Source organism: Sphaerodactylus townsendi, linkage group LG02 (assembly GCF_021028975.2).
Source record: "Sphaerodactylus townsendi isolate TG3544 linkage group LG02, MPM_Stown_v2.3, whole genome shotgun sequence".
NCBI lineage: Eukaryota > Metazoa > Chordata > Lepidosauria > Squamata > Sphaerodactylidae > Sphaerodactylus > Sphaerodactylus townsendi.
In genome coordinates this window covers 102,665,744-102,686,833 of record NC_059426.1, presented here as the reverse complement: position 1 = coordinate 102,686,833, position 21,090 = coordinate 102,665,744, and the positions used below count along the sequence as shown (strand labels likewise).

The 21,090-nt window shown below is 41.3% G+C and overlaps 1 protein-coding gene across 6 annotated transcripts in view; it reads left to right on the top strand.

The window, feature by feature from the left end:
- NAV2 (neuron navigator 2) overlaps nucleotides 1–21,090 on the top strand; it is a 325,098-nt gene that overhangs the window by 235,742 nt on the left and 68,266 nt on the right. For all 6 annotated transcript variants that reach the window (XM_048486861.1, XM_048486863.1, XM_048486862.1 and 3 more), the window contains one exon: nucleotides 17,645–17,783. In XM_048486861.1, the coding sequence (XP_048342818.1) occupies nucleotides 17,645–17,783 (139 nt within the window). The remainder of the gene's footprint in view (nucleotides 1–17,644; nucleotides 17,784–21,090) is intronic.

The following is a 21,090-nucleotide window of genomic DNA, read 5'->3' as shown; positions in this document are numbered from 1 at the left end:
TGAAGATGTCAGCCACAGATGCAGGCGAAACGTTAGGAACAAGATCTACCAGACCACGGCCACACAGCCCAGAAAACCCATCAGAACCAGTTGAATCCAGCAGTGAAACCCTTCGACAATATATCCACATATTTGTTTGATATCCTTGTATGGTAGAAGTCACTGACAATTGGATTTTTGTGTGTGGGGAAGTCAATCCAGTTGTGAATTATTGCTATAGTTCAATGATACTGCAATATCCTGTGATTTTATTTAATTTAAAAATTTCAGTTCCACATTCCCACCCTATCAGGGCCCTCAAGGTTGCAAGCAAGTAAAACTATTAAAACCGACTTTTAAAAAAACAGTGTGCGCACCCACACGCAAAACAAAATGCAGGAAATGAGCAGGAATAAATTAATACCAAATAGAACAAAAAAGTCTTCATCTACTGGATATCAATGACATAGATATGCAACCGTTATTGCAGTCATAATTACCTAAAAATATAGTGTGTGGAGTACCCCAGATTTCTTTCATTGACTTTCCACTAAAGTTGGATTTGTGTTTAAAACTTCCCTTCTGCCTTGAGTATTTTGTATAAACAGTTCCAATGTCTGCCGTACTTTATAAAATGCAAGACAGACTACCCTGAGGAGCTTCTTGACTAAACCTTGAAGCTAGAAAGACAGAGAAGGAGGCAGAGGTGGAGATAAACAAGGGAAAATATGCATTTGTTTCAGTATAAGATTTTGATTTAGTTTCTTTTTCTATACAGTTCAATATAAGAATCAAAACTAGAGCCTTGAGCCCAAGTGTTGTAATGGAGTTGTTCATAGAAAAATCACACTGGGGTGTGTGTGTGTGTGTGTGTGTGTGTGTGTGTGTGTGTGTGTGTGTGTGTGTGTGTGTGTGTGTGTGTGTGTGTGTGTGTGTGTGTGTGTGTGTGTGTGTGTGTGTGTGTGTGTGTGTGTGTGTGTGTGTGTGTGTGTGTGTGTGTGTGTGTGTTTTGAAGCAACTTTTATCTAGTCTGACTTTCCTGTTTCACTAAAGGGAAGGGTATATTTGTCTGGCTCTGCAGAATGCAGACATTCTGGTCTCTTGACATTTTGGACTTTAGGTCAATGTAATCATTCTGCTTTTACTTGAAATTAGAAAATAAAAACTAGGTCTAAGTTTTGAATTTTACCCCAGTTTATGATGATTCTTAAAGCCACTTTACATACTTTTATGTTTTCTCTGAAAGTTACATAGTGGCTCACACTATGCCAATATTTTTGTTTATCTTCCCCTCCCCTTGTTTATCTTCCCCTCCCCCCAACGATTGACTCTCCCACTGCATATTTTAGCCTTAAACAGCAGTTGAAGAATACTGATATGGATTGGGCTGCAACCCTGGGACTGAATAGTTTTGACCCTTTTCTCCCAATCCATTCATGTAATAGAAATCCTCTGCTGAACTGCTGTTAACATTGATATGAACACTATAATAACACTATATGTATTTTTTCCTGCCTGGGTTGATCACTGCTGGAGGTAGGAGGGGTGGTGGTGGTGCTGAGGTCATAATGTAGGGAGAGAATCCAACCCTGCAGGCAGGTATTGTGGCTGTTTTTTAAATGTGATATATAATTTGGTCCTCAAAAAATGCATCCCCCCCCCCCCCCACACACACACACACAAATACATTGGAACTGAGATGGTATTTGACCTTAAAGCATGTAACTGATGGAGTTGCAACCAGAATACCAGTCAGGTGAATTAAACCAAAGGTCAGCCAGTAATCAATCACACATAGCTTGGTTTGGGGCAAGTTAATTCTATATGGCCTAATACTATGCTTCTTTGTGACACTTTCGTAGTATTCTTCATGCTCAAATTTAACTATTTCAGGCAATGTAGAATATATTTTATGTTTGTTATGTCTATAATAGGACAGATGTGGGAATCAAACCAATTCATTTTATTCTAACAAAAGAAAGTATTAAAGGAATTTAGTATATTAAAATGCAAATGTTTGTGCAGGTATTTCTTGCAGTATGAGAGAGCCAGATCTGATATATGTTTCCCCTTCAGAAAGGGAGTCCTTCCTTGATGGGTTTATGTGAAAGTGGAAACAGGGGAAAGTTCTCTGGAGACCTTTTCAAATACTAACATAACATTTTTCGTGGCTAAAAAGACACCGGAATCTGCCTGACAAATTTAACCAGGATATTTAAAAACGTATAAAATCTGCTCCAGACTGAAGCTGATTAGGATTATTTGATTGGGTTTGTTTGCAGGAAGGGAAGTTCTGGCTGAACCGAGCTGCCTGAGTATTGCCTTGAGCTTTAATTCCGTATCTGTTTACAGGATCAAATCTGGAGATTTCTCACCACCCCGGCAGCCTTTTTTACAGCCAGCAACATTTCACAGCTGACATAGGGCAAGTTGTGTGGCTTGCTCTCATTCTCCTTCAGCATTTCTGAGGTTAATTTCATGGAGGGATCAGATTACTTTCTAGGGCAGTTTATAGCGTTCACCTTCCAGCTAGTGCTTGCTTCTTTCCCAGTCTCTTCCAGAGTCTGTTAGAGAGCTGAAAGAACTTGTTCAGCTGCTTTTTTCCCTGTCACTGTGTATGTTTAGACCGCAATTTCTTCTTTTCCATCCTAGCAGGGTGGTTTCATGGCAGCCAGATGAAAGTGTCAACCTATAAAATCAATCTGGCCCCTTTCTCTAGGGTTCTTCATGGGCGGCAAAGTGGAGAAATCCTTTGGCCTAGGGACCTGGCAAGGTAGGACTCTGTTCTGCACTTGATGAAGTAAGGTATTGATGGTGTGGGATAGCAGAGGGTAACAGGGAAGAGGAGTGTTGCAGATCGTAGTAAAATAGCTGTTTGGCATTTCAAAACCTCTGGATACTGAAACGAGAATATCAAACTGAAGTTACATGAGCTTCTGCATTGATCTGAAACTAAACTACAGAGTGAATTCAAGGTTTTAAAAATTCTGTTCATATCTTTTGGGTGGCTGATTTGAATTACTGACAAATGGCAGCTGTAGTTTGCTTTGTAATTTCCTTCATCCTGAATTTTCAGTGCATTGCCAGTTTACATTGACTCCTTGGTTTGTTTTGGCCATTTGAATCTTTCTACTTTGGGTTAACATACTTTCCATTCTATTAGTGTAGTTTATTTTATGTTGCTAAGAATTTACCAATGTGAATGAGTTCATTTTTCTGTATGAGTATTGCTTTCTGTTGTTGCAATTCAGAATGTGTTTGTGAAACGTTTAAAACATTGTAAAAGTAGTTACAGCTCATTTCTAATTTAACTTTGATTACAGATTTCAAACAGTAGATTGAGCATCTGTTTTTTTTTCAATTTTTAGTCTTACAAAAAAGCATATCTTGAAAGTAGCTTTACAACTGTTTTGTTAGGTAGCTGGTATTCAATTTAAGGAACTGGATCTTGAACCTGCAGACCTGGGCTCATCCCATACATGTATAATGTGATCTTGGGCAATTCATGTCTCAGCCTTTGTTTTCCCAAAAAGGAATTAAGCCTTATCTTTTAGGGATAATTATGATGTGGAACACTGTAAACAGTAACTGTGAATAATAAGAATGAAAGAGCAACCATACTGGATCAGAATAATGGTCCATTCAGTCCACCATCTGACTACACACTGACCAGTCAGATACCACAAGGTTGTCCCAAAGCTGGCCCCACAGACAATAGCACTTATCTGCTGTTTACTCCCTTCCATTCTGTCTCTGAAATTGTATATCACGTTTGGCTATTATGGCTAATAGCCAACAGTATTTCCTTCATAAAACTGTCCAACCCCCCTTGAAATCTGCCTTAACTAGCGGAATGCATTTGTAAAAGTATATTATCTCAGGCAGAGAAGGGCTTTTCACAGCACCTGCTACTTGAAATCCTTTCACTTGAAATGCCAAGGTTTAAACTTTTCACTTTCTTTATGCAAAGCATGTTTTCTGTACTGAGCAACAATCTCTTCTGAATTAGGAAGAAATAGGCAGGTATATGGAACCATTTGTGGAAAACACTGGGATTGTCAGTTTCAAACCAAAGAACAGGAGACATTTAAAGGGCAGGGCTATGCTGGAGTGTGCAAAAACACTAAACATGAAGCAAATGAGCAGTGAAAAGCTACATTTTAGGCCTGTCCATGCTATAGCTCAGTTGATTTTGTTTTGAGCATCGCTTGTCAAATAACATCACCCTGATCGGATGACCCAATTTTGCAGTTCTCAGAAGCTAAGCAGGGTTAGCCCTGGTTAGTTCTTAGATGGGAGACCAACAAGGAAGTCCAGGGCTACTACACAGAGGCAGGCAATGGCAAACCACGTTATCCTCTTGCCTTGAAAGCGCTGTGGGGCCACTGTAAGTTGGGTGTGACTTTTTGGCACTTTCTAGCACTGATCAAATAACATCAACCTTGAGAGGAATATGTTTGTACTTTGCAAATGGCAAACAAAAGCTGTATCAGGCTTTTCCATATTGCAAAGAGTATTGATTTGAACCCAGGACTTTTGAGTTTATGACTGGACTGGGAAAAATTTCCAGATGTCCAGTTGCTCTGCTAACTAGAAATAAACTGTAATAGGGTTACATGTACACCAGCACCCTAAAAATTATTTTGGCTAGGCTTTCCTAGCTCTTTGGTTGCCTGTTTCATTCCTCTTTAAGGTGATCTAACTATTATTTTATTTACTTTATTCATACCCATGTTTCTCCCCAATAGAGACCAAAAGCAGCTCACATAGTTCTCTCCCCCATTTTATTATCACAACAACCCTGTGAAGTATGTTAGTTTGAGAGTGTGTGACTGGCCCAAGGTCACACAGTGAGCTTCCATGGAAGAAGTGTGGATTCAAGCCTGGGTCTGAGAGAGCAGCAGTGGCGTAGTGGTTAAGAGCAGGTGCACTCTAATCTGGAGAACCGGGTTTGATTCCCCGCTCTGCCACTTGAGCTGTGGAGGCTTATCTGGGGAGCTAGATTAGCCTGTGCTCTCCAACACACACCAGCTTGCTGACCTTGGGCTAGTCACAGTTCTTCTGAGCTCTCTCAGCCCCACCAACCTCACAGGGTGTTTGTTGTGAGGGGAGAAGGGAAAGGAGATTGTAAGCCCCTTTGAGAAAGGGAGGATATAAATCCAAATTATTCTTCCTCTTCCTCTTCTTCTGTGTGATACTCTAACCACTGCACTAGCCCCACTTAAAAGAAATGCCTCCCCCATTTTAAGGTAGATTGTTGAGGGGAGGTTGAGCGTTTTAAAAAAATTATGCTGTAATGAAGTGAAAGGTATTTTCATTCTAGGAATGTGCCATGAAAGGTTATCTTCTGAATTTGAATTGACCTAGACAGCAGTATGAAGAGTGTATGAGAGGTCTCTGCCACCAAAAGAATGGAAGAAGTCAACAGCCGAGGAGGAATATTATGTTAAGTCCAGACTTGCAGTTTTAAATTTTTTCCAGATGGAGACATGTGCCTGTGCCTGGTTTGTACCTAAAGATAAAAGGTAAAGGTAATTTATTTGCAAGCACTGGGTCATTACCGACCCATGGAGTGACGTCACTTCGTAATGTTTACTAGGCAGACTTTGTTTTGTTTGCCTTCCCCAATCATCTGCCATTTACCCCCAGTAAGCTGGGTATTCATTTTACCAACCTTGGAATGATGGAAGGCTGAGTCAACCTTGAAAGACTTCCTTTAGGATCAAACGCAGGTCATGAGTAGATCTTTGACTGCAGTACTGTAGCTTACCACTCTGCACCATCGGACTCTTTGTATCTAGGTTTGTACCTAGTCTGCACTTAAAATATATTATTGTTAGGTGTGTTTGCAACAGCTTGAGATACTTTTGGGCAGGGCAGCATTTACAAATCTGTTTCAAGGAAGGCACCATTCAATCACAGCAGAAACCAGTTAAATGGCACCAGTTTATTCATATTAAATCTAATTGCACAAGCAAACTTGCAAAACCAGTTTCCCATTAAACATAAACAAGTATAGTTCAACTTTCCTAGGATGGAAATTTTGCCCTGGGTTGTCCTATGATAAGCTCTGTGTCAAAAGGTGATCAGGGTGGACCATTAGGACCAGGAAAAGGTTGTAAAAATCTGGAACAGTTTTTCCTGGTGGCATTTTCACTTCATCACATGTCTGTCTTTACTGTGAAGTTCTGCACATTTCTTCAAAGATTGCTCAGATTCAGACTTGATTCATGCTAATTGGGATCTCTGATCTGAATCCTGTGATCTTTTAATAAATATTTTTGAGATTTGGATGCCACCTGTTCTCCTGTAGTAGCTCCGTATTGACTTCTGTCTCTCTAATGATGTCTGTATCCACTGGTTTGGACATAGCAGAAGACTTCTGCAAATGGAATGGATTGCTATCAGAGAAGTGCAATGATTTCCCCCTTCTGGCTACAACTCAAAATACCCTCAAATTCTGCTCCAGAGAAGGGACTTCCGGCACTGGCATATCTATGGGGAGCGAAGAAGGGTATGCCCTAGGTGCTGCTTGGGGGAGGGGGGCACTAGGCAGCCATGAATCCCACCCCAGAACCCCTGCCCCCAAACACTAGGTGGAATTCAGGGGGAGGGCAGTTCAAGGCTGGCCCCAAGTCCATTATTCAACTTCATTCTCTGCCCCCTAACTCCACATGGAGTTTGAGGGTGGGGCACGCAGTGTGAGGCTGGGCTCGATTGGGTCTACCTTTAAATTGCAGGCTGTGCCTCGAAGCACTGCAATGCTTCTATTATCAATGTCAATGTGGTGTACAGTTTTGTGTGCTGTATTTTAAATGGTATATATTCAGGAACAAACATGATGATACTGTATAACAACATGTATTTAAGATAACATAGGCAAAATCTACAAAGGAGTAGTGGGAAGCACCAGGGAGGCTGTTCATCTGAGAAACTAAGTGAGGTACAGTACAGTAATCCTCTCCCCATGTCGAATGTTTGTTTCAGCTCTAGAACTCTGTGATCACATAAACCCGTGGTGGCGAACCTTTGGCACTCCAGATGTTATGGACTACAATTCCCTTCAGCCCCTGCCAGCATGTCCAATTGACCATGCTGGCAGGGACTGATGGGAATCGTAGTCCATAACATCTGGAGTGCCAAAGGTTCACCACCACTGACATAGACAAATGGGTCAGCCAGTCAGTATATGGTAGAATCTTCTATAGGCATGTAGCAGTACATTATCCAGATATTGTTATCAGTGGTAGCTGTGTTCGTGCAACTCCCTTGTTTATACTTGGTTTGTGCAAGGGGCTAATCAGGACTGCTCATGTGTATATAGCAAGTGAGCCAGCTGAAGTATGCTAAGAATTGATGGCCTAGTACCATTAATCTTTTAAAACTTTATATTGAACCATCCACGAAACAACCTGGTATGCTTCTTAGAAAGAGCATTATATTAGTTAGAATTCCCAGGGATTCTCTGTTCTCAGTTCTGTGAGGGTTTTTTTAAAGGGCTAGACCTATTATTCTGTCACAGCAAAACAAACCAAAAAGCTAGTGACACCTTAAAGACTAACAACATATATTTCAATATGATCTTCTGTGAGTCACAGAGATGACTCATTTAAGCACATACAGAAATAAACGTTGCTTGCTTTTTTCAGCAATGTCTTTTATTGATATTTCTGTTTAAATCTTACCAACTCCAACATATTGAGTTCTGTCCTTTTATCTCTGGGATGTTTCACTCTGTGATATTGCTTAGATTGTAGGTAGGTTGGAAGTTTATAACCCTCTCCTCCCAGTGCTCCTCTTCCCTTTCAGGATGTTGTGAAGTATTTGTAATTTGAGTAGAGATGTCTAAATAATGCCTTAGGGTAAATTCTGTATCCTGTCTCAGAGAGAGAACCTGAATGTAGAAACAAGCTGATAAAGGTCTGCTGTGAGGAAGAAAGGGCGCTGAAAGAGACTGGGTATAATTGGAAAGAGTGCTGCAAACTTCAAGGATTACTGCAGCTTTGAGCAAAACCCTCATTTCCTTATTATCTTGGCTTCAATAGACCATTTATTTTAAAGGGACAATTGAGGATGTCTTTCTTTGTCTGCTGGAATACTGGGTCAACATGAATGTTAACAGACCCTGTGTGATCTTATGCAGTGCTTCAGGTTAAACCAGAGTAGGTTAATCACCACAGATGGCCACATTGGAAACATTCTCAGGTAGTAGAGGCTTAGCTGCTTGCATATTGTTTCATGTAGTTTCATGTTTGGGATGCATATTAAACTTCCAGTGATAGATCCTTTGCATTACTCTAGCCTGTATTCTTAAGGTATTTATCACTACATTATTAAAATTCATAATCAAAATAAACCAAAATTTTGTCTAATTAAGATTATAAAGTTAAATTGAGTGGTGTAAAAAGCATGAAAGGAGGCAGGGGAAAAAGAAGAGTTATTTTTGTTCCTAGTGTGACATATTTCATGGTAAATATTTCTTACAAAGCCTCATTGGTTGGAAGATCAGTGATTTACCATGACCTCCAATGGAGAATGCTAGTTCTGAAGTTCATACCATGTGGGGAAGATATTCAGAAAGTCACAATGTTATGCTTGGGCCAAAATGCTTGGGCCAATTATGCTTGGGCCAAAATGAAGATGGAAAATTGACTGCTGTTGCCCTAAAATAATGATTGCTCTAACATCAGTGACTGGATACATGCAGTATGAATTTTTTGAAATAATGATAGTAAAGAAAATAAAAGTGTTATACACTGTGCTTTGACTTTAACCAGCTTTCAAGTAGAATCTGAATGGCAAAAATGTGGTCAGTTGACAGTATGACAATGGTATTCATAAGATTTAGGAACAAACCAAAGGGTATTATTTTTAAATCCCAAGGGATTCTGTCACTGAAATCTGTAGGACTGAAAACTCATTTTGGTGGATTGTGCCAAATTGCAGCCCATTGCTATGTGCTTTTGGGGCATCCAAGAGATACAGTCACACATTTTTTTTGGAAGGGAAACATAACTTGCTAGCAATTGGAAGTGTAATGAGTTTGGCAGAAACCTGTGATCTTTTTTCTGTCAGTTAATTCTAATCCTGGCGTTGGGTTTGACAGTTTACTACTTCCTGCTTTATCTCCTATCCCTTGAGGCAGTGGGATTTGTTTGGGGAAACTTGTACAGAACAATACCCAGAAAACAAGTTCAACCAGTTAACTATTTGCTATTTGCTTAATACAGCTATTTGGCAGCAATATTAGTAGTTATAAATAGCGTCTGAAAGGATTCTCTGGGAAGACCAATAAAGCACAGGCTAATAAAACATCTTGTATTACTTTTAATTTTAAATTTTCAACTCAAGAAATGTCTTAATCTCTCTAGAAATACAAATCTTTTTATTATCTTTCAGAGTTCGTTGGATAGTAGATTATAGGGAGACAAATTTAGAACAGTTGAAAAAGCTGTTGGTGTATGAAAGCTTAGTAAACAATGAAAACCCCATGAATGGAGAAATTGTATTTTAAGAATATGAGAACATTAAAGAGCTTTTCTGGATCAGACCTGAGGTACATCTAATCCAGCATCCTGTCTCATAAGAACATAAGAACATAAGAACAAAGGAACTAACCTGCTGGATCAGACCAGAGTCCATCTAGTCCAGCATTCTGCTACTCGCAGTGGCCCACCAGGTGCCTTTGGGAGCTCACATGCAGGATGTGAAAGCAATGGCCTTCTGCTGCTGCTGCTGCTCCTGAGCACCTGGTCTGCTAAGGCATTTGCAATCTGAGATCAAGGAAGATCAAGATTGGTAGCCATAGATTGACTTCTCCTCCATAAATCTGTCCAAGCCCTTTTTAAAGCTATCCAGGTTAGTGGCCATCACCACCTCCTGTGGCAGCATATTCCAAACACCAATCACACGTTGCGTGAAGAAGTGTTTCCTTTTATTAGTCCTAATTCTTCCCCCCAGCATTTTCAATGAATGCCCCCTGGTTCTAGTATTGTTAGAAAGAGAGAATAATTCCTCTCTGTCAACATTTTCTACCCCATGCATAATTTTATAGACTTCAATCATATCCCCCCTCAGACGTCTCCTCTCCAAACTAAAGAGTCCCAAACGCTGCAGCCTCTCCTCATAAGGAAGGTGCTCCAATCCCAGCTTCAACCATCCTCGCTATTGCCCTTCTTCTGCACTTTTCTATCTCTTCGAGTATCCTTTTTTGAGATGTATGGCTGACTCCAGAACTGGACACAAGTACTCTGGCGCAAGTCGCGGTCGCATCTTCACTGCTGCTTTATATAAGGGCATGACAATCCTTGCAGTTTTATTATCAACTTCTTTCCTAATTATCCCCAGCATAGAGTTTGCCTTTTTCACAGCTGCCCTGCATTGAGTTGACATTCCCATGGAACTATCAACTAAGACGCCCAAATCCCTTTCCTGGTCTGTGACTGATAGCACTGACCCCTGTAGCGTGTATGTGAAGTTTGGATTTTTTGCCCCTATGTGCATCACTTTACATTTAGCTACATTGAACTGCATTTGCCATTTCTTAGCCCACTCACCTAATTTATCAAGGTCCACTTGGAGCTCTTCGCAATCCTTTGTGGTTCTTACCACCCTACATAATTTGGTATCATCTGCAAACTTGGCCACCATACTACCCACCCCTACTTCCAGGTCATTTATGAAATGAATGTCTCACACAGTGGCCAAGTCTGGAAGGCTAACAACAGGGCACAGAGACTGAGGCCTTCCTCTAATATTGCCTCCTGACAAAAGGATTCAGAGGTTTACTGCCTCTGGAGGTTCCCTTCAGATGCCAAGACTACTAGCCACTGATGGATCTATCAATCATGAATGTGTCTAATCCCCTTTTAAAGCTGTCTCAGCCTGTGGCCAGCACTACATCCTCTGGCGGTATTTAATAGTTGATAGACGAACTGTGATTAGGGACTTAAGTCTCAGCCAGAAAAATGATCTTGTCAGATCTCAGTAGACACTGGTCAGTATTTGGATGGGAGACTACCAAGGAATACCAGGGCTGCAATGACACATATGCAGGCAATGGCAAACCACCTCTGAACATCTTGTGCCTTGAAACAAACTTCTAAAAGTCAGCTTCAACTTGACAGCAAGAAAGAGGGGAAACTGTTGCTAAATATAATGGAATATGTCCATATTAATGTAGCAATGAACATTCTACAAATACATGGACACCAGGGAGATAGTTTCCACTTTGAAATGGGGCTGGATGTCCCAATTTAAACTCTGACAACTGCTATCATTTTGGATTTTACTTATGAAAATATCCAGGCCAATTTTTGTTGTTGTTGTTGTTGTTAAGACAGTATTAATTCGGTGGATACTACAGATACTTCTGGAAAATATCAGAATGTGACAAAACTGCCCTTTTGGGGGAAAAATATTTAAAACCAAATGGTTATGTGTCTTCCCATACACAGCTTTAATGATGAAATCATCCAACTGTGTATTTTATTTTCTTCATGTAGTAAATTGTACTCATTTATTCAACAGATTGATAATATAACATTTTTTAATGTAAATCCTGTGTGATCTTTGTATATAATGCCTGAAATTCTTTCTGTGGTTATGTGAGTATCTGGTGGAGTCCTTACAGGGTAATGGAAATAGCTATTCTTTTTTTGCTTTATAATGTAATTAAATGGACTTTATGGCTTTTCCCTGCTCAAAAGAATTGTAGGGTGTTTTATTCATTACAGTTCTACATTTGCTCATAAACAAGTAACTGCTTAACGTTTTAGGATAAATGGCGTAATCATCAACACTTGGATCCCAACACTTCCACCCCTCTTCATCCATTGGTGCTTTTTGATACATTGAAGGATGCTAGCTTTGTGTGACCACATAGGACCAGAGGACTGCTTCTGCAACAGTAAATGTTGCCACCCAAGTGGAAGCCAGGTTCAGGATCCCAGTCCAAGTTGCTATTTGAAACGCACATATGCCCTAGGCACTATTTCTTTTCTCCCTCCCCTTTCCCCTTACACATGGCATCACTAGCTTTTGTTTTGGTGCTGAGAGGACGTTCTTCATTAAATCCAGACAATTCTGAACATGTGATAGGCTTTGTATGCAAATAGGTATCCCTCCCCACTCTCTTTCCAGGTTATTAGGCTACCTGAAAACAGCTACATATTGCTCTTGTGTGGAACATCATTGTATAGCCTGAAGCATTTCTATGAGCATGTATTATAACACGAATGTATATTTGCCTGTTCCCTGTAGACAGATTCAACAAAACCATAAGTAGTAATTATACATTTGGCAAAAAGATGATTGACTGTACAATATGAAGCTTACTTTTGCCAGTTCTGTATGTCTGTGGTTTTTATTTTTGAAAAGCCTTAAATAGTTGGAATTTGGGGTTGCATGGTGGTAACGCCTAACTCTTTAGGAATATAAAGTTTATATATCCCTTGCACTGCCCTTGCAAACCATCCGTTTTTACCACATTGCGTTTCTGAAAAGGTTGAATTCCTGTGGTTGGCTGCAGTAAGCATGCAGAATTTGGAAACAGCAGCTTTGGCATGAGAGGAATGTAATATTATAAGTGGAAAACAATACCCTTTTGAACAGTTGGCTCAACAACCCTTAACTGAGGTTGCCTTTACAATAGTACACTACTTTAAGCAAGTTACTGGAGAGCTATACGTCCAGGCACCTGTTTGTACCAAATGTGAACTTTCAACATTGGCAGTATGTTAAGTTGACCCATGTAGCCTGTTGCCTTGGAAGTATTGGTCTCTATTATTAAATTCAAAGTTAAGGAACAGTCATCTTCTCTACAGAAAATTTGTGTGAAGTCATGGTCAAATGGATGTTTTATAACACAAGTAAACTTCAGGTTCATATTGTCACTTCATGTTCTTGGTAAGTTGCTGGTTTTTATCCTCACCTGTCTGTTGTGTACATCTGAGGGAGTTGTGCCTTTTAGTTGGGATTGCTTGACCTCTTCAGACACTGTCCTTTGGGAAGCGACTGAAGAGTGTGGAGTTCAGTCTTGTTGTCCTGTGTTCTAAGACAATGAACTGATTTATAATCAAGTCCTGATGAACCTTAGTTCATATCCCTACTAGATCAAGCACTGTATTCATAAAATAAAATGAGAGAACCCACTGTAAGCTATTCTGAACTCCTTAAAAGGAGAATGGCATTAAAGATGTGAACACTACTACACAAGGTGCTTCCTTATGATAGTGAAAATATTAATTGTATTATTTTTATTATCATTATTTTATTAATTTTTAATTATTATTGTGGTAGTATCAGTAGTAGTAGTAATAGTAGAAATTGTTGCTGCTGATGTCATAATTACAGTAGAGGTGCTTTAGAGATTAGTTTTTCAACAGGATGGATTGTAGTAAGGGCATCTGATTAAAGATATCTCACAAGCCCTCTGTTTTTAACTTCTGGGTGTTACAATGGTTTCTATGACAACCCTAAGCAGTTACACCCATTTAAAATTTGTTGAGTTCTGTGAACTTAGACATCTGTAATTCTGCTTAAGACTGCACTATAAAATGCTTTCCACAAAATGTTCCCTTGAAGTGATGCTGTTTCTTCATGGTGGTTGCTTAAATAATTTGATTGTGAGGTACTGGTTTAGATAACTATCTATTGGTGTCAAATTTTTGACTCTTCAGATGTTTAGAAATCTCTACATATGAAGTTACTTGATTTTCTTTCTTTCTTTTTCTTTTTGAGGGGTAAATGAGCCACACTATTGATTTACTTTTTGAGATGTCATGATTGGTACCTGCAATTATCTATTAATTGTAGTATGTGTTGGAGAAGAGCTGGATGCTTCACAGAATCTGGTATTATTTGAGATCTCACTATAGTCACCATGTGGTGCTGTGTACATTTTCATGGCAAATGTACATTCTTACTAATGAGGCTGCATTTTAAATTCGACATCATAAAAGCCATGCTGGATCAGACTACTTCTCTATCCAGTCCAACACCCTGTTTCCAGCAGTGGCTAAAATCATGCTCCAGGAAACCCATAAAGAACTCACGAATAAACAGCCCTCACCTGCTTATTTTTCTCCATCATAGACCCCCTTTGGTGACCATGGCTAGACCACAGATCTGCCTTAATTTTGTTTTTGGTGTTTTTTAAAATATGCTTTAATCTTCAGTGAAATTTCCATTATTTAACTAATGAGGAATATGAGGGTTCAAAATGAGAAAAAGTTGAAAAAAAGGACACACACAATTTCCAGTATCCAAAGTGGCTTTCACTTGATTAATCGAGTTAGTAAAAGGAAGTACACAGGGTTTCATGTTATGGCTGAGTAGTTATTATTTTTTACATCCAAAGTTATTAATTGTTCTAGCTAAATTGCAAAGATTCTATCATTGCTCACGGTTTGGAGTGTAATTAAGATGGCTGTTACATTTCTGTTTCTGCTCCTTCTCTTTAGAATTTAACCATTGAGATGGTGAAGCATGGCAAAAAAGTAAACCAGCTTCTTTTTAAAATAAGGGATCTAAAACTGCATGTAACATTGTATTGTCAAAGGCTTTCACGGCCGGATTGCAATCCACGGTGATATGAGAAAGCCGGCAAATGCTACCAAGAGATAGCAATGGAAGGGAGGAGCTGGGGCCAGACCTGGTATGAGTTGCCAGAGCAAAGAGAGGTGGTAGTCCAGACCTCTTGCTCCCTCCCTCTCTTTTTGGCCTTTAGATCGGGTGCCGATTTTAATTTTAATTAACTGTTAAACAACTTTTGTTGTTTAATTTATATTTGTGGTGTGTAACTCCTGCTCAAGTTTTAATTGGTTAATAGGTTTAAGTTTTATGTTGTTTGATTGCTGTCTTGAAGAACAGCCGTGTTGTGAGCCGCCTCGAGCCCTTCGGGGATGAGGCGGCTTATAAGTTGAATAAATAAATATAAATAAATAAATAGTGAATACTTGAGTAAGAGTCAGCAAGGATCCAGAAGCAACTGGTTTGAAGTGGTCTTGCAAAAGAGGATCAATGACCATCTTGATAAGATTTAATCATGGTCATGGTGTGGATGTAACACTAAACTATTGTTGAACTATGGAAGGAAACCATAAGAACCAGACCTTAGTATAAGTACCATTGAAACTAATGATGTGAGATTACACTATGTGTCTATCTGCTCATGTATGTTCCAGATATGTCCAAAACAGCCAATTCAGTCCTGACTTCATCTCTAGGACTCTCTGAAGAGTTTGTAAATATTAGCTCCTTGTTTACAAATTTTTATTTGATGAGTATTTTCTCTGTTACATTGGATTTATTTTTTTCTATTGTAGTTGTTTCATGTTCAGAAGATTTTAAAATACTGTGTCTTGATGGAAGATGCTCCTAGCAGCCTCTTTTATTTGCTGCTCAGTAGGGCCATGGATATAACAGTTGGTATGATTATTCATTCTTAGGTGAACGATATAATCACTCACTGGTGAAACTTTGGAAACTAAAGCCAGCTGGCAGTTCCTGAATGAATTTCTGCTTCCACCTTCCACAGACACACACCCCTCATTCCGCACACTCTGGTTTAGAAATAGTTCATGTCTAGGTGTTGAGAGTTGATGAAAGGGCATATTATCCTGTCAGATACGCTTAAGATGAGAACCAGTGGTTTGCAGAGATTGAAAGGGGGGGGGTGTTGTCTTATGTATGAGGTCACATTTCTCTTTGAACCAGCAAAGGTTTGATTCAGTATGTTAGCTGATGTTTTTCTGAACCATGATTCTTGCCTTCCTTCAGACCACTTCACATGTTATGGAAGGATACAGGGGGGAAAACCATAAAAGCTTCATGTAGGTGGTTGCATGTATATGTATTGTAATCCATGGATGCTAACGAAATATATTTATGCATGATAGATTCATGTGTGTTTCACCCTCTTTCTCAGGAAGAGCTTGTTACGGGAAATTTTCCTGAGAGCTATACAATGCCATCCTAAGAGGAGGTATACCCTTTGAAGTGCTGTGAAGTAAACATGCTTAGAAGGTTGTAACTGCTTAGGATTGCGCTGATAGATGTAAAGTTCAGTGTAATTTCTCAGGTATTTCCAAATTAATTGGAAGATGAGTAACTGTGTTTATAGTGGGTAGGCAGCTGGTTTATTTTTATTTATTAAATTTCCATATTGGCCCTCCCCTTTTTGATTCGGGGTATGAGACTGTCCCCACTACCACAGATGCATTATGAGACCAGGAACAAGCTTTTTGCTCTCTGTTCTCCATTAAACTCATAATAACAATGACATTCCTCACAAGATTGTAATGGGGTCAAATTCAACAAGCCATTGTGAACATCATGACCTCCCATGGGTGTCTCTTATGGAGTTTTATTGCAATCTGTTAATCTATTGCTTTACTGTTTTAAGTTTTAATTGGTATGGTTGTTTGTTACATTGATTTTATAGCATTGTTTTCACTGGTTTATACTGATGTTCGCCACCCTGAGCCCTATTGGGAAGGGTGGGATATAAATCTAAAAATAAATAAATATGTTGGAAATTTAGAAATGCTGTATCAGTAATATGCAACAGAACTAAAATATTTTAGAGTACTTGAAAATACAGTCGATTATAATATTTATGTGTTTAATTCATAAAAAATTAATGTGTATGTATTAAGTGCCGTCAAGTTTATGACAACCCTAAGAATTAATGACCTCCCAAATGTCGAATTGTTAACAGCCTTACTAACTGCAAACTGAGGGCCATGGGTTCCCTGACTGAGTCAATACATCTCATGTTGTGTTTTCCTCTTTTCCTGCTTTCTTCAACTTTTCTTAGCATTGTTGCCTTTTCTAGTGACTCTTGTCTTCTCATAATGTGACTAAAGTATGATAGCATCAGTTTAGTCATCTTAGGCCGTTTCCGCACGGCCCATAAACGACGGCCTGGGGGCGGTAAAAACGCCGCCCCCAGGCCGCCGTTCACACAGACCTGAATGCGCTTCCCTCCCCCCAGGGCGGCGTCAGGCCGCCCTAAACAACAACCCTTTAAAGGGTTGTTGTTGGGGAGGAAGCGTCTTCCCGGTGGCGCGGTGCGAACCGCGCCGCCGGGAAGACGCCGTCGCCCTCCTCCGTTCTACTCATGATGTCCTCGTCGTCGCCTGCTGGCCGTCGGAGCCCCGCCCACACTGTCCTCTCCTGCGGCGGCCTCCGCTTGGCCTGCTTGACCAGCACTCTTGGCGGCGTGGGGGCGCAAGGAGGCCGTGCAGAAACGGCCTTAGCTTCTAGGGAAAATTCAGGCTTCATCTAGAACCCACTTATTTATCTTTTTGGCAGTCCATGGTATCTGCAAAATTCTCCTCTAATACCATATTTCAAAATAATTGACTTTTCTCTGATCAGTATTCTGCATTGTCCAACTTTCACACTGTTACATAGTAATGGGAAATATTGTGGTTTGCCCTGCACTCACTACTGAATACCTTCAAACAACATTGTTAAACCTGGGACCATCTTCTAGTGAGTGCTCAAACCCTTCTGATGTATGAGCGTAGATATTTCTCATATGTAACCTAAATCAATTAATTAGATGAGATTTCAGAACACTCTATTTTCTGGCTGCTTGGAGTCTGGAGAAATTATTTATTTGGTTAATGAATTTTATTTTATTTTTTAAACATCCTAGTTGGGATGACAGCAGTTCTGTCAGCAGTGGAATCAGTGACACCATAGATAACCTCAGCACTGATGACATTAACACCAGCTCTTCTATCAGCTCTTATGCAAACACACCTGCATCATCTCGTAAGAATCTGGATTCCCAGGTAAGGTTTCTTCTGTGTTTCAGTGTTTTTAATGGTTAGATGTTTTTAATGATTAGATGTTCTGTCAACTTATCCCTCTCTCTTTTGCCTCCACACCTTCTCTGTCAGTCTTTCCCTTCTCTCACTTGTCAATTGAATCCTTCCTTTTTCTCCCCCTTCATTCATCTGTCAACCTACCCACTCTCTATTTTTCCTCCACCCCTTCTCTGACAATCCCCCTCTTTCTTCCATCCTCCCTTTGTTGTGAAAACTCCCCTATCTCTCTTTCTCCCTCATTACTTTACTGGCTACAGTATTTACAATATTTGGCAACTACTCCAGGCCAAGCCAGATGTGGCTCCAGGCCTCTGGGCCCAGCCATAGTGGTGTTGGTGTCCTAGACATGCTGCAGCTGAGCCTGGAGAAGCTCTTAGATTTCTTAGCATCTACTGTTGCCACTGCAGCCCAACCTGGAGTAGTTCCTGGATGCCAACACTGATAGCGCTAAAGAAAAAAAGGGGAATTTAGCCCCTCAATCTATTTTTGAAGATTTCATTTTTTTCTGAAAACCTAGATGATCCCCCAAATTTGGAGGAACTGTATAGTCCAGGAGTCTGCAACCTGTGGCTCTCCAGATGTTCATGGACTACAATTCCCATCAGCCCCTGCCAGCATGGCCAATTGGCCATGCTGGCAGGGGCTGATGGGAATTGTAGTCCATGAACATCTGGAGAGCCGCAGGTTGCAGACCTCTGATGTAGTCAGTGTGGCACCGAATCCCAGATTTAGATATCCACAGATATATAGATCATTCACTAAAGCATGGAGTTCTCCTGGAGGCGGTGGACATCCTGTTGGGTGTTTCATACCCCATTATCTGGGAGACAGTAACTACTTTTTTCTAACTTCTTGTCTTGCCAGCGGACTCCATTTTAAGCCAGTATTTTTCCTGCCTCGTTTGGGAGTGCACGGACCTTGAGCAGCTCCCTAGCTTTTTTGTGATTTATATTGTTTTTCTAGTCCTATTTAGTCTGTCTGTCTTTTGTCTTCGTGGCTTCTCCAGTCTTGTCTACCCTCCCCTTTTTGGTGTCTGCTTAAGGGGATAGAAGACAGCCTTTTCTACTGAGAAGGCAAAATGACTGCCCCATTTTCTTCTCAGAAGGAGCAGTTTTCTAGGGGTACTGCGGAAGCCACCAGGGCAGTCGCTGCCCAAAAATGAATTTCCTCCTCAGGAAGCCACATGACTGACTGGGAAGAGGGCAATGATTCCTCCTGAGAAGGCCGCTTGGCTGACCGAGGGCTGGGCAACCGAACCCCAGGAGGGCAGAGCAACCGAGCCCAAGGAGGCCGCATGAATGAACGAGGACAGAGCAACCATCCTCCACCCGCAGGAGGGCAGAGCTACCAGTCTGCAACCTGCGGAGGGCAAAGCAACCAGCCCCAGTCAAACCGGGGATGGAGTAAGCAGGGCACTGGAGGTCGCTCGGCCGACTGAGGCCAGAGCAACCTGACCCCAACGAAGAAGAAAAGGTGCGAACAGCAACATCGCCACGAGGATGTGCCAGGAACAAGTGGTGATGGAGCACAAGCAGCGGCTGCAGTTCCTTCCCCCCAAGCTGAGCACCAATATGAGGAACGCAGGCAAGATCCACCTGGGCCCGGGAGGAGTGGGCAGGGCACGAGTAACGTTGCTCAATGCTCTGGCAAAGCCACCAGCCAGGGCTGGCAAGGGTTTTCCCCCATCGATTTTGTGGCTTTGCTGGCCAGAAAAGTGAAGGAGGCTGCAGAGTCCTCAAACTGGGTAACTCTGACCACTGTTTCAGCCACTGTTTCAGCCAGGAGACCATCTCTCCCTCCCCTACCAGATCGAGGTCCAAGTCATCCTCTCTGAACCATTCAGAGGGAAAGAGGCCCTCTCACTGAAATCCTTTAGACTTCCCAGATGAAGGTCAGTTGAGTGAAGAGGAGGGAGGAGAATGGCCAAACTGTTTTTCTGATTCTGAAGAGAATCCTCCTGACTCTAATGATCAAGGGAAAACCCGAAGAAAGTAAACAATACTTTCCCAGTGTGAATGTCCAACCTGAGTGCTTTCCCAGAACTCTTTGAAAATAGGATTAAGAAAGATTGGACCAATCCAGCCAGCAGCAGACGATTACCTGCTGCCACCAAAAGATTATATCTGCTTCCAGAGTATTTCACACAGATGTTATGTGTGCCAGTGGTAGATGCCCCCATGGCAGGACTACAGTCCGGTGGACTGGTTTCCAGGGATGGTGAGGGGAGCCCTAAAGATCCACTAGACAGGCGATCAGATGTGGCTCTGAGGAGAGCACACGAGTGGCTGGCAACATTCATAAAAACACTAGTCAGTTAATCTGCGGTGGCCAGGGCATCCGTAGTGTGGATCAAGCACCTAGTGGACATGACCCTACCTGAGGATTCCAGTATCAGGGAAGGGCTGGAAAGAGTTTTGATGGCAAACCCCTTTTTGGCTGATTCCACAACGCTGTCTCCCTCTCGGCTCGCTCCATGGCCTCGGCTGTAGTAGCAAGAAGAAATGCCTGGCTGAGAGTCTGGCAGTCCGACTCCCACTCAAAAGTGGTTGTTGCAGGATACTCCTTCAAAGGAGATAGGTTATTTGACTGAGAGCTGGATAAAATTCTAATAGAAAATAGAGATAGGAAAAAGTCTCTGCTCAAATTTGTCAGATCCAATTCTCCTCAGTCCTCCCCTAGATCTTCCTTTCTCCTCAGTCCTTCCAAGTTCCTCCGGGGACGACAGGCATCCATATTGGCAGCCACAGCAGTCCTTTTGTGGCAGGGGGTCATTTTGCCCCTTCAAAAGGTCCGAAAGTTTCAACATCTCAGACAGAAAAAGATCTGTCTCTGATCATATCATCTCACCTGAACAACGATCTGTGATGGTGAATGTCCAGGATGAACCTGACAAGGAAATGTCTATCTGTTTCCTGTTCGACCCCAGGCATTCACTGATGCGAGCTTAGAGATAGGCTAGTGTGCCACCCTGGGTACCCAGTTCACACTGGTGGTGTGCCACCCTGGTACCCAGTTCACACAGGGTGTGTGGACATAGGAAGAATCTTGCCTAATCATCTGGAGACTTGGGCCATCTTCCTAGCACTTCAGGCCTTCCAGACTTGGTTGAAAGGCCTTCCTAGCACTTCAGACCTTCCAGCCAACAGCATGTATTAACACAGACTGACAATGTGTCAGCAGAATTCTACATCAATCATCAAGGAGGGTCCAGGTCCTCCCAATTATATCGGGAATTATATCCTGAAGTGGGCAGAACAACATCTTCTGTCAT